The 14,605-nt window shown below is 45.6% G+C and overlaps 1 protein-coding gene across 1 annotated transcript in view; it reads right to left on the bottom strand.

Moving 5' to 3' along the window:
• Positions 1-14,605, bottom strand: part of LOC126537444 (cell adhesion molecule Dscam1-like) — a 235,629-nt gene that overhangs the window by 21,776 nt on the left and 199,248 nt on the right. Inside the window, exons 18-21 of the mRNA XM_055074253.2 lie at positions 10,923-11,184; positions 10,045-10,143; positions 5,383-5,571; positions 1,042-1,335 (exon numbers count right to left, since the gene is read on the bottom strand). Coding sequence (XP_054930228.1) covers positions 1,042-1,335; positions 5,383-5,571; positions 10,045-10,143; positions 10,923-11,184 — 844 coding nt within the window. The remainder of the gene's footprint in view (positions 1-1,041; positions 1,336-5,382; positions 5,572-10,044; positions 10,144-10,922; positions 11,185-14,605) is intronic.

Below are 14,605 nucleotides of genomic sequence, written 5' to 3'. Positions count from 1 at the left end.
TGGATTGATATAAAGTACGGTCCTGGTACGCAGAAAGCCCCTTGTTTGCGCGTGTGCAGAACATTATCGCGGCTTCGGTAAGACGACATCCTCCCTCGATATATCAATCCGTTTTACGTGTTTCGTTCCGGCATAATATGCACATAGTTCGCCACCTTTGACCAAGCCGCAGTGTTGCTGTGTACTATAGTGTATCAGAATATGTTTGTTCTTGCACACTCTATTGTGTACACAGGGTGCTTGAGAGTGCGGGATTCAGCGGGGTTGATTGAGTGCGGTGGGGTGATGAGGCCCCATTTGTACAGGGCTCGCAGGCGTTTTGGACTGGCGCATCAGACTAATTACTGGCAGCTGCACGCACGGGCACATTTCAGGTTAATCGGCGTGCCTTATGACGTAAAAAATGCTTAGCTATACCTATTTGTTGGATATTATTGCTTCGTTAAAAGACCCTAAATTCATGAACTTCCATGAAAATATAAAGGGGCATTATGATTACTTCGTTATGTTCATTTGTTAATCCTAAGCCGTTTTGCTATAACGAGGTTCGACTTTTATCGCGACTTCCGTTTGGTAGCCACCGACGGTCACAGAACTACTGTTTTCAGCAGCTACGATAATATGCGGACAGCAACGATTCCGCTCCCTCAGAACTGCCCTGTGTTTTTTTTTTCCTGGTCCTTCTTTTTCCTTCACTTTTCCCAAAAGATTAGTTTCATGCTGCTAAACTAACAGGTGTGGCATACAGGTCAAAATACTAGACGACTTCGTTAACGTGTCTCCTATTTCCGCGTTCGCCGCTTTCATCAACAATCATTGGTAATAAATATATTGAAAAATTGGCCGCCTCTGCTAACCTTAACTGCCGAGGCAACTTACGTCATTAGAGTCCGCAGAAAATATAGTTTTTGCCCACATGGAGCTTGACGACAGCACCACCACACTCCGTGACGTCACGCTGTACAGCTTCTTCGTATGCATCCAGGATCGAAGCATTGGCTAGCCTGCGGCTCCGAGTCAACGCTGTTGCTTTCCACTCACCTCCAGCCATTGTGAGAGTGGCGACGGTGTACTCGGTCCTGGTGGAGCCCGCGCTGTTGTAGGCGACTACGAGCAGCTGGTACCAGGTGCGAGGCACGAGGTCGACGATAAGCGCGACGTCACGGTCAGGCAGCACCCTCGAACTCAGCAGTGTCCAATCAGCCTCGTCGCGGGGTCGGTACTGGACGAAGAAATGGCTGATGGGGCAACCTCCATCGTTCCAAGCGGCGAGCACCAGGCCCAGGTAAGTCCTGTTTGTTACCACGGCCGCCTTGGCCGAGGGGGCCTGAGGCACTGCACGCGTAAACAGTAAAGGCTGGTTCTTAATGGTGACGCGGTGGTGGACGTCTCTGTTGATGGATTATTTAGGCTGCACAAACGAAGATGACGTAGTCCTTTTTGTGTCACAGTAAGTCCATTTTGTGTAGAAGGTACATACTAGGAATGTGTGTGCGTTTAAGGGGTTGGCCAAGAATATTGCAGTACAATGAGAAAAAGTACCCTTTGCCAGCTTTGCTTTATCAAATCCGTGTTCTTTTCCGTAGCTTGATATTCCCTGCCACAGAACACCATGCGGATGCGCCTGAAACCTTCCGCGAAAGTAGGAGAGCCATAGGTACTCATTGCCTTCTAGTTTTCCTTCGCTCCCAAGGAATGACGGAGTCCAATGCTGGTTAGTTACGTAATCCGGCTAGAGCAGACAGACTTATCGTAATGCGGCCTATGGTGAAAACGCAAGGACACCATGGCAGGAGGAAAGATAATGCACATACTCGATCGGCCAAGTCATTGGGATACGAAACATAAGCTTTTAAACTTTGCCTCTCGTCTTTACTTGCAAAAGAGCAAATATTAAAAACATTAAATTCAACTAAACAAGCAGGACAAGCAAACGTCTTCTAGATAGAGATATAATGTAGCGTCAGCTGTCTAGAGCTGTTCCGTAATCATTCTTAGAAAGAATATTTAACTGATGCTGGAATCTTTCCACACATCAGTCAAGTCTGCAGAAACTTCCATGAAGACAATTAGAAACGTTGAAGAAGTTTGTCTGCCGGCTGTCATTACGGCCGGCCACTCAATCACGGTGTTTTTGACATTGCTTAAGGAACACGACGTTTTGTGCTTTATCGTGCATTGTTTATTAAACTCAATAGTATATACATAGGGCCGGCTCAACACTGGCAAAGTTTCACCCTAAATAAATCTATCGTATTGATGCATCGAAAGCGAGGTCCGCCTCGATATGATACGTGACATCCGAAGTTATTGTTTGATGCCGTGTCCGGTGCCTGTGTTCACCCGAATGAACCAGGTGGAGGTCAAGGCAAAACGCGTTGGTGCACTCCACCACTGGAACTGCGAAATAAGGTTGCGTTGCAGCCCAGCACTCAATTTCTACCGCATAGTGGACATGATACCTATAAGGGTCACATTTCACAAACAGGGTGTGTGTTGCACAACACACGCACAGTGTCGAAGCTAAAGTCTTTTTTTTTTTCGCTGCAATTTTAGTTTCTATTCAGCGTAAATGGTTCAGTCCCGGTTCAACTCCCATGCCGAAATAAAAATGTTACACTGGTTCGAACCGCTTCAAGTTGATTTGCATAACTGAAAAATATATACAGTAGAATAGCGCGACCTTATCTTGCGCAAAAGTTGGACGTTGCTGCTATGTTGTTCGGAAAGATTACGTGTATGAGCGAACTTAGGCTTCAGGTGTGGCTTCAGGCCAGACGTTGTAGTTGCAAAAGAGTTGTGCAGGTCTAACACCAATGCTGTAATATATGTGAACCGAAGTGTTAGTAAGAGATGGGGAGGATATTTCTATTTAAAGTATGGAGACAGTCCTCTAACTAGTTACTCTTCTCTACAGAGGGAAGCAAAAGTGGAGAAAAAGACGCGTGTCTGTAATCAGAAGACGCAGCATACAGGGTGTCCCAACTATCATGCACCAAGATATTAAAATATGCAAATGCCACGTAGCTGGACAGAACAAAGGTAACGTTGTTTTCCGTCACGTGGAGATAGGTTTCTTTTTGCGTTCCACGTAGTTACATAATTAGCCTTAATCAGTTATTCAACTACTCAGTTATAATCACATGAAAAGTGTCAATCAGAAAATTGTAGGCCAAGATGAAAAACTCTCCATACAGCTTTCTGTTGCTCAATACGTGCTACATAAGAGAGTTTTTCGGAGCATGAAAGCAGTACGCGAACACAGGCAAAATTGAAGCGCGACTGGCCGCTCGAGGCACTTTGCGTTTACTAGAGGGCTACTTTCGCGCTCGGAAAAACATCTTTATGTAACTCGTATTGAGCAACAGAGAGCTGTATCGCGAGTTTTTCTAGTTGCTCTACAATTTTCGCATTGTCACTTTTCGCCTAATTAAGGTATTTGAGAAATTAATTGATTAATTAGGTATAGTTATGTGGTTAGGCAGAATGCAAAATATAATCTGAGTATTTCCAAGCGACGGCAAACAAAATTACCTTGGTTCTGTCCAGCTACGTGGCATTTGCATATCTTTAAATCTTGGTGCATGATTGTTGGTACACCCTATAGAAGTCGATTATACGCGCGCTCAAGTCCGAAGCGCCAATTTACAGCCTTGAATCTAAGCCGAAAAATTGTGAGAGCATTGATAGCTCCCTTCATTGATATCATGACCGACCGCAGGCCCAGTAGCATTTTCTTGTTGGACGAACTGTTGTTCATTTGTCTTAACCAAGTGGTCAATGCCTGCCGTTCGCAGTAATTCTAATGACAAGCAACACATATGTGCTTCGCTGTCTCAGGGCAGGCAATTTGCACGCATCACAGTCCGATGAGTCCGCGTGTGGAATGCGATGAAAATACTTTCGCGTAATGGGATCACGCGGTCTTAGCCTGTGGAGCAGGATCGCATGGCTACTTTGGATGCCCCACGGCGTATAAAATGCCCAGTGCGAACATATGGGGCAGAAACCTGGACCACGGAAGCTGCATAACTATTTAAGGAACCCGGAAAGAGTGATAGAAGGAAAAATGTTAGGCGTAACATTACGAGACAAAAAGAGAACGGTGTGTATGAGAGATGTACACCACTCATGGATAGCCGATATCCTAGTTGACAGGAACAGAAAAAGATAGAGCTAGGCAGGCCATGTAATGCGTAGGGCAAATAGCCGGGGGACCATTAGAGTTACAGAATAAGGTCGAAGAGTAGGGAAGCGCAGTAGAGGACGGCAGAAAATCAGGTGGAGTGATGAAATTATGCAGTTTGTAGGCGCAAATTGGAATCAGCTAACGCAAGACAATGGTAATTTCCACTTCGTTGGGAGAGACCTTCGGCCTGCAGTGGTCATAAAAGATATGATAATGACAATTTTTATTGTTGCTAAAACTTTTTTTTTCGAATTATGCTCCTTTTGCCAACATTTCTTGCTCGTATAACGCGCAATATGAAGAGATGCTGACACCGTGTCTACAAAATTGGGAGTTTCCCTGCGATCTCTCCAAAGCTCATACCATTTAGAAAGCACTGTGCAAGGTATTCGACACTGGCTGCTCGCACAATGATAAAAGTACAAAGACCTGCGCCAGCACAACCAGCGGTAACTGCAGCAGCTTTTACGGGCAAGTGTTAAACACTGTTACTCGCGCATGCTTTTACCTACGTAGTTTTCACTTCATTGCCACAGAGAGTTGTACGCTAGTATAGTGAGGAATTTGCAAGGGATGGGGTAGATTTCGGCAGTGACCGGAGGTCTGTCTGCGGGGACTGCTGTGCATTGCATTGCGCCCACGCGTCACCCATGCGCTGCCTCTCGTGAACTCCTGATTAGCGAGGCAGTCGCTTCACACTTCGCTCCGTTTGTAACGTGCCGTACGATACACATTGTCCGTGCCCGCCAACACGTCGCGAAATGAAAACGTGCGCAGAGCTGCACTCAAATTTCGCATTTTTGTAGCCGCGAACGGCGTGAGCTTCTGTTAAAATTATGCTGCTATCTGTGTTATTGCATGCCTTCGATAAGAGAACTATGTGCATCACATAAGAAACTTACAGCGTGTAATACTGATATATTATTCATTTCCATACCTAACTTTTATAACAATTTACATTGGACACTTTGTTAAGAGCGTACATACAGTTGGTTCTCATTTCTGGTAGCAAAAGTTATTCAACACGTGCTCTCAAGGACGTTTCGCACAGTGTAATCACGAGAACGCGAACGCCCAGCGTCGAGAAGGTGAGCCCTACGGCTTTCCTAGCTCAAATCTCGCGCCATCGCCTCTCGTCTCGCGTTTCGCCACCTAGGCTCACCGTGGAGTGCGAGATTCAGAGAAAGCCTAACCTGTGCCTTCGGTCATCGCGTGCAGCAGCTCCTCGGGCTCGCTGCGTCCATGGTGGTTGAAGCACAGCACGGAGAATGTATAGGCACTACCGCACTCTAGTCCCTCAAACAGGTAGCTCCGCTTGTCGGGGCCCAGGGACACCTCCTTCCATTCGACGGAATCGTGAAGGCGGCAGCGAGCCACGTAGCCTGCATTGGACAGTAAGACACATAATGAGAGAGAGAGAGAGAGAGAGGGGGGGGGGGAATGGGGAGAGAGGGAGGGAGGGACGTAGCCTGCATTGCACAGTAAGACACATAATCAGAGAGAGAGAGAGAGAGAGACGAATTGAATGGAAAACACAGCGAGATTAACCGGAGCACAAGCGTTTCTGGTTTGCTACTCTGAACTGGGGGAAGGTTAATGGGGAAAAAACAAAAAAGGAATAGTATAGCAGAGAAAGAGAAGAAACGTGCGAAAGAAAAATATATAGGGGGTTGGAGAGCGGCCTGCCAGACTCAAAGTCTGTCTAATACGCTGCTCGAACGTAAAAACTCCAATTGTGCCATGACCGACATGTGGTGTAACGACCTTATATGCCGGCATTCCAGGACTGTCTGCTCCGAAAGCATATAAAAGCTTTACCTGCCACATAAGTACACTGGTGTTGAAAAGTGCTGGGGCTGGCAGGATAAATGTCGCATAACGGTAGCTTCACTGTTCCTACCTCGCCGTGAATCGAGCAGCAACCATGGCAATTGTTATTAAAGGCTTAAGCATTTCGATGCCTACACAACGAAGAAACCTGTCCATCCGTCACGTAAGACGAATCGCTATAAAGAAAATAATGTATAAAACAAAGTAAATTCGAACGGAAAAACATTATCGGTGCTGAGTTTCGAGCCTACGACCCCACGCTCAGAAATCGAGTGTCTTACCTACTGGGCGAGACAGACACTTTTTTGTCTTTATTGCGTATAAGTATGAGTAGTGTCATGCCACAATTAGTTACATTACATTTAGAGACAGATAAACAATCGACTGTGCAGCATGTGGGGTAGCATGTGGGCTAAACACCCACGCTTGCAGAAGGCGAATATATCTGAGCCATACGAATGTGTTATACCTGCTGTACAAAACAAATGTCAAAGGAGAGCAGTTTCTACGAAGGCTTTATTGAAAGATTTTGTGATGGTGGAATAAAATCTATCTCTAGGAACGCATGGAGAGCCGTCTTAGAGCATTGCACACATCAGGAAAATTACGATTTTGCGAAAATTTAATGCCGTACATGGCACATTCGCGGTGCGTTTCGGTAGTCGCGGGATGCACCCTCCTTGGGGCGTTCCTTCACGGACCGAAATGCCACCGCTCTCTGAGGCCTCAAGCCCTCAACGTCGTGCAACGCAGACAGATAAGCAATCAATGAGTTGATAAGGAGCAATGAATGGTTATATGGGTCTCAACACGGTTGCTAACCGTTCGGCGCGCATGGATAAGGTGCTAAAGAGCAATAAGGACTTATATTGGTCGGAGCAAATACGATAAGGTTATTAGGCCCCGATAAGAGTCGAATCAAGTGCAGTAACGTTGATAAGGACCAATAAGAATCGACAAGGGTCAGATCATGTCCAATGAAGTGGATAAGTACAGATAAAGGTTAATAGGAATCGGGTCGATTGTGATAATGTTGACGTCGACCGCTAAGGGTTGGCAAGGCTCGGATCGAGTCGGATAAGTTGATAACAACCGATAAGGGTTGGTAAGGGTTTATGCTGCTCGGATCAGGCTTCATAACATTGATAATGACCCCCGGCTTCGCGGAGATGGGCAAGCGACACAATGCTTACGCATACTCAGACAACTCCAAGAGAAGTTTCTGCGTGAATTTTTCACGCGCTTGTGGCAATACAAAAGAAAACATAAGACAAGAGTACAAATTTTGCAACGTGGAATAGTGACAAAAGAAAAAGAAGTGCACACCTTTGCGGGAACGCAAATTTCTGGCATTCACAAAAATATTTACAGTGACGTGTTCTTCGGCACATGACGTACTCTACATCCTGTTAAAATTTCTTGAGTGTTGCAGGAAAGCAGTAAGAGGGTTTGAAGGCCGTAATGTGTGCGAGGCACAAGAATAAAGCCAACCAATGGGCTTGATTTGAAAAACGAATAGCTTTCTTTGCCTCTTTTTGCCCGTTTTCTTGTTTGGCGGTGACCGGTGGTCGGACTTGCGATATGAAGGTGCTGATGGAAAGGGCACATGCTTTCGAGCAATCGAGTTGTGGGGAGGGGGCGAGAAAAATGGAGGGGGAGGGGAAAGTCGCGCCACAGAGCTTTCATTTGTCTGTTAGTTCGTTCGTTCGTTCGTTCGTTCGTTCGTTCGTTCGTTCGTTCGTTCGTTCGTTCGTTCGTTCGTTCGTTCGTTGGTTCGTTCGTTCGTTCGTTCGTTGGTTCGTTGGTTCGTTCGTTCGTTCGTTCGTTCGTTCGTTCGTTCGTTCGTTCGTTCGTTCGTTCGTTCGTTCGTTCGTTCGTTCGTTCGTTCGTTCGTTCGTTCGTTCGTTCGTTCGTTCGTTAGTTCGTTCGTTCGTTCGTTCGTTCGTTCGTTCGTTCGTTCGTTCGTTCGTTCGTTCGTTCGTTCGTTCGTTCGTTCGTTCGTTCGCTCGCTCGCTCGTTCGTTCGTTCGTTCGCTCGCTCGCTCGCTCGCTCGTTCGTTCGTTCGTTCGTTCGTTCGTTCGTTCGTTCGTTCGTTCGTTCGTTCGTTCGTTCGTTCGTTCGTTCGTTCGTTCGTTCGTTCGTTCGTTCGTTCGTTCGTTCGTTCGTTCACGCTATTCCATTACATTGAGAATCATGTTCGATGGTTTCTGCATATTTTTTTATTTAATTAGACGCAACCACCTGAAGACAACCGGCAATGAAGCCAAGGGAAGAATAGAAGTAGTTACCTGTGGTTGTTCATTGAAATATTGCTGGAATACAGTAGTTGAAAATGAAAGTGGACGAAAAAAAAACAACTTGCAGCCAGTGGCAGCCGAACACATCTTCCGCATTACGCATGTACGATGCTCTGCATAACACACATGAATATACAGGTGCTTTATTTTAGAGGTAACAGGGTTTTTTAAAATCATCTGTGACACATTGAATGAATCTACTCATTCAGCCAGATTACATGAAGAGGTGGAATTGCTCGCCCATGTAATCAAAATGCATAATGAACTAGTAGAACATATATACAAATCAGCTTTTTAAAGTAATTTCTTAAGGCACATACTACAATTAAGGACCTGCAGCAAGGTCATTTTTAAGGTGCGTTCAATCGGAACCAATTTTGACTATAGCCCTTAACTTGAGATTAGGCAATGAAAAGTGCGGTCAAACAAGCACAATTTTTCTGCTTACTTTTGTAATTAAACACCTTTCTTTAAGTACTGAAGCACAAAAATAACTGGATAGCCAGCGTATTCTGTCGCAAGAATTCGTAGACGCATACCTCAGAACTGGTGTCATCCTCAGCATTTATTCCAAATGGAAATGCTCTGCGACTGCAGGCTACAATTCAGTAATTGCAATATGTGCCGTAAGGCCATTAGTTTTAAGGGCTATCAGCAAAATTATGGCAATCTGTCAAACACGCATTTCGATAGCACGTGCAAATAGCGTCTGCCGCATTTCATTTCGTGCATGGTTACTGTTTATTCAATTATTTTGTTCGAACGACGTTGCTTCTATGTCGTTCAGTATCATCAGTAATGCCAAATTATCCGAACTGGGCGCGACAAAAAGAGTTACGCTCAAACGTAGCGGGCGACAAACAAAATTGCATCAGCAGGGGAGAAAAGTCAAAACACACTGTTCACAGCACCCAAGCAATGTGTCATTACGCCGCAGACTCCTGTCCGTACAGCAGGTGCACAGTTGTTGGAAGTGAGCACTGTGTCTATGTCTTTTTTCGTTTGTCCCTGTCTCTCACGCGGTTATCATTTCAAACATGATATACCAACGTGCCCAAGTCTCCACCCTTCATAGCCACTAAATTGTTTTTCAAGCATCCGTCAAAAAAAAAAAGAAACTTGAACTAATTTCACGCTGAACTGCAGTCATCTGCAAGTTCTTCTACTGCCAAAAAAAAAAAAAACTTCTATAGCATGTATTCGAAAGCAACAACGGCTTGCCTGTAAGGTGAACTTTCATCCAAGAAGTAAAGCGACTTCATTGCACAAATTTTTACTGCCGACACTTATGGTGTTCTGAAAATCCTAATACACACTCTCTCGTAACTCTTATCCCGTAGAGAGATACAGAGAGACAGAGGAAAGGGGAAAGGCAGGGAGGTTAAACAGAGGGGAAGATCCGGTTTGCTACCCTACGCTGGGGAGAGAGGGGAGGGGGAGGTAAAGTAATGAAAAAGTAGAGATAAAGAAAGAAAGGAGCACAGACATACAATCACAGTCGGTCACCGTCGCCGCATACTGTCACCGCACAGCACAGTAGCACTTGCAGCACTATAAACATCTGTTCAGGCTACAGCCGCTTGCCCAATTATATTGCCTTTTAAAACTGCAACAGTGCCCTCGTCGCAGCATTGCGTCGTGCTTTCCTAGGTAGAATGCACCTCAGTTTTATGACTGCTAGGAACTTCTCGGCTCGGTTCAGAATAAAGCGTCTGATAAGCAGCTCACCATCGACAACCTCAGTTTCTTCGTCCTGTGGCGTCCAGGCTACTTCTATAGACTGTGTAGTCCTCGTTGTCACAGTGACCATGGGTGGTGGTGGTGGGTCTGCGTGTACCGACAGAGTCGACGCACTGTTATTACTTATGAACAGTTGCATAGGCAAGCCGTAAAAAGCAGCAGAAATTATCAGATACTTACGCTACCGCTAACATGCTTGCTTTTTATTCAACACGTATTACTTTGTTAGCACGATAGAACAACTTCCCAAGCTAACAGCAGCAGTGTCCAGCTTGTCCAGGTCCAGAAGAGAAAAAAAAACTTATCGTGGACTTTATTGAACTTAAGCACTCATCTAGGTTTTCTTTTTTATTTAGGTGCCGCTGTATATAAGTAATGTTCAGTGATGAATAACATATTGCAGTAAAATGTAAACGGGAGGCGATAATAGCATGTTTCGGATGATAAACTGTAATAAAAGAATGACACGAATATCGGAAAGACAGAATAATGCACAATTTTTGCGGCTTTCCACGAAACACAGATATATGTAGGAACAACCACAAATATGATTTGTTATACAGAAAACCAGTTCGTGCAAGATGTAATAATGCAGTATCACAGTATTTAAACCACACCCACTGAAAAAGAAAGCAACAATATGAATCTCAAGGACAACAGCACCGGCAACCACGAGAAATTGCACCATCATATACGACATCATCGTAGTCGCCAACAAAGTAGCGCAAAAGAAGTACGTGCGCCATTTCTTGTGTTGCACCACCATTTGCCTGACAGATGCACTGCGTTCGTGTAACAAGCCACTTCCCCCCTCCCCCCCATCGTAGAAGAAAAACAAATCAGGGTTGCGCAATTGTTCCACTGACCGTGCTCGTGCGTGTGCACGCGAATCTCGTCGGACAAAGGACCCGCGCCTTTGTCGTTGTACGCCTGCACCACGACCGCGTAGGCCGTGGCACGTTGCAGGTCGTCCACCACGGTGCGCGAGACTGCGCCACCAACAGCCACGTGAGAAGACGTCGAAGGGACGGTGACGGTCTTGAAAACGTAAGGCTCAGTGGACCCATGGACGCGGTAGCCAACGTAGTAGCCTTGGATTTCACCGTACTGGAGGTGAACCGGCGGAGGCTGCAAAGAGAGCGCGCAATCTGCTTCAAGCAACAGGCCGTATCATCATCATCATCATCAGCCTGGTTACGCCCACTGCAGGGCAAAGGCCTCTCCCATACTTCTCCAACAACCCCGGTCATGTACTAATTGCGGCCATGCCGTCCCTGCAAACTTCTTAATCTCATCCGCCCACCTAACTTTCTGCCGCCCCCTGCTACGCTTCCCTTCCCTTGGGATCCAGTCCGTAACCCTTAATGACCATCGGTTATCTTCCCTCCTCATTACATGTCCTGCCCATGCCCATTTCTTTTTCTTGATTTCAACTAAGATGTCATTAACTCGCGTTTGTTCCCTCACCCAATCTGCTCTTTTCTTATCCCTTAACGTTACACCTATCATTCTTCTTTCCATAGCTCGTTGCGTCGTCCTCAATTTGAGTAGAACCCTTTTCGTAAGCCTCCAGGTTTCTGCCCCGTAGGTGAGTACTGGTAAGACACAGCTATTATACACTTTTCTCTTGAGGGATAATGGCAACCTGCTGTTCATGATCTGAGAATGCCTGCCAAACGCACCCCAGCCCATTCTTATTCTTCTGATTATTTCCGTCTCATGATCCGGATCCGCCGTCACTACCTGCCCTAAGTAGATGTATTCCCTTACGACTTCCAGTGCCTCGCTGCCTATTGTAAATTGCTGTTCTCTTCCGAGACTGTTAAACATTACTTTAGTTTTCTGCAGATTAATTTTTAGACCCACTCTTCTGCTTTGCCTCTCCAGGTCAGTGAGCATGCATTGCAATTGGTCCCCTGAGTTACTAAGCAAGGCAATATCATCAGCGAATCGCAAGTTACTAAGGTATTCTCCATTAATTTTTATCCCCAATTCTTCCCAATCCAGGTCTCTGAATACCTCCTGTAAACACGCTGTGAATAGCATTGGAGAGATCGTATCTCCCTGCCTGACGCCTTTCTTTATTGGGATTTTGTTGCTTTCTTTATGGAGGACTACGGTGGCTGTGGAGCCGCTATAGATATTTTTCAGTATTTTTACATACGGCTCGTCTACACCCTGATTCCTTAATGCCTCCATGACTGCTGAGGTTTCGACAGAATCAAACGCTTTCTCATAATCAATGAAAGCTATATATAAGGGTTGGTTATATTCCGCACATTTCTCTATCACCTGATTGATAGTGTGAATATGATCTATTGTTGAGTAGCCTTTACGGAATCCTGCCTGGTCCTTTGCTTGACAGAAGTCTAAGGTGTTCCTGATTCTATTTGCGATTACCTTAGTAAATATTTTGTAGGCAACGGACAGTAAGCTGATCGGTCTATAATTTTTCAAGTCTTTGGCGTCCCCTTTCTTATGGATTAGGATTATGTTAGCGTTCTTCCAAGATTCCGGTACGCTCGACGTCATGAGGCATTGCGTATACAGGGTGGCCAGTTTCTCTAGAACAATCTGCCCACCATCCTTCAACAAATCTGCTGTTACCTGATCCTCCCCAGCTGCCTTCCCCCTTTGCATTTCTCCCAAGGCTTTCTTTACTTCTTCCGGCGTTACCTTTGGGACTTCGAATTCCTCTAGACTATTTTCTCTTCCATTATCGTCGTGGGTGCCACTGGTACTGTATAAATCTCTATAGAACTCCTCAGCCACTTGAACTATCTCATCCATATTAGTAATGATATTGCCGGCTTTGTCTCTTAACGCATACATCTGATTCTTGCCAATTCCTAGTTTCTTCTTCACTGTTTTTAGGCTTCCGCCGTTCCTGAGAGCATGTTCAATTCTATCCATATTATACTTCCTTATGTCAGCTGTCTTACGCTTGTTGATTAACTTCGAAAGTTCTGCCAGTTCTATTCTAGCTGTAGGGTTAGAGGCTTTCATACATTGGCGTTTCTTGATCAGATCTTTCGTCGCCTGCGATAGTTTACTGGTATCCTGCCTAATCGAGTTACCACCGACTTCCATTGCACACTTCTTAATGATGCCCACAAGATTGTCGTTCATTGCTTCAACACTAAGGTCCTCTTCCTGAGTTAAAGCCGAATACCTGTTCTGTAGCTTGATCTGGAATTCCTCTATTTTCCCTCTTACCGCTAACTCATTGATCGGCTTCTTATGTACCAGTTTCTTCCGTTCCCTCCTCAGGTCTAGGCTAATTCGAGTTCTTACCATCCTGTGGTCACTGCAGCGCACCTTGCCGAGCACGTCCACATCTTGTATGACGCCAGGGTTAGCGCAGAGTATGAAGTCTATTTCATTTCTAGTCTCGCCGTTCGGGCTCCTCCACGTCCACTTTCGGCTATCCCGCTTGCGGAAGAAAGTATTCATTATCCTCATATTATTCTGTTCCGCAAACTCGACTAATAACTCCCCCCTGCTATTCCTAGTGCCTATGCCATATTCCCCCACTGCCTTGTCTCCAGCCTGCTTCTTGCCTACCTTGGCATTAAAGTCGCCCATTAGTATAGTGTATTTGGTTTTCACTCTACCCATCGCCGATTCCACGTCTTCATAGAAGCATTCGACTTCCTGGTCATCATGACTGGATGTAGGGGCGTAGACCTGTACAATCTTCATTTTGTACCTCTTATTAAGTTTAACAACAAGACCTGCCACCCTCTCGTTAATGCTATAGAATTCCTGTATGTTACCAGCTATATTCTTATTAATCAGGAATCCGACTCCTAGTTCTCTTCTTTCCTCTAGGCCGCGGTAGCACAGGACGTGCCCGCTTTTTAGCACTGTATATGCTTCTTTTGGCCTCCTAACTTCACTGAGCCCTATTATATCCCATTTACTGCCCTCTAATTCCTCCAATAGCACTGCTAGACTCGCCTCACTAGATAACGTTCTAGCGTTAAACGTTGCCAGGTTCATATTCCAATGGCGGCCTGTCCGGAGCCAGTGATTCTTAGCACCCTCTGCAGCGTCGCACGTCTGACCGCCGCCGTGGTCAGTAGCTTCGCAGCTGCTGGGGACTGAGGGCCGGGGTTTGATTGTTGTGTTCATATAGGAGGTTGTGGCCAAGTACTGCACCAGGGTGGCCAATCCTGCTCTGGTGAGGGAGTGCGTTACCGGTTCTGGTCACCGGGATCAGGCCACACTCCAGGCCTGTTTGTGCAATTTTATCAACACGCGGATTTTTTTTTTTTTTTTTTTTTTTTTTTTTTTTTTTTTTACAGGCCGTATATATGTTGTTTTATCGGATTAAAAACTTAAAGGAGAGGCAGTAAGAATCGGATTGGATTGAATTCTTCGGTAATAGGTGCCAAAATCACGGCTTGATTACGAGGCACGATGTCGTCCGGAATAAATTTCACCGCCAGGGGATCTTTAACGTGCCCCGATGCGCGAGCTGCGTTTTTGCATAACTTGAGGCAAAGCGCAAGGAAGCACGTTGACAACAGAAGGGAACGAAGACACA

The sequence above is a fragment of the Dermacentor andersoni genome, chromosome 4, assembly GCF_023375885.2.
Source record: "Dermacentor andersoni chromosome 4, qqDerAnde1_hic_scaffold, whole genome shotgun sequence".
Taxonomy (NCBI): domain Eukaryota; kingdom Metazoa; phylum Arthropoda; class Arachnida; order Ixodida; family Ixodidae; genus Dermacentor; species Dermacentor andersoni.
Note: the sequence above shows the minus strand (reverse complement) of the source record. Positions and strands in the feature narration are given on the sequence as shown.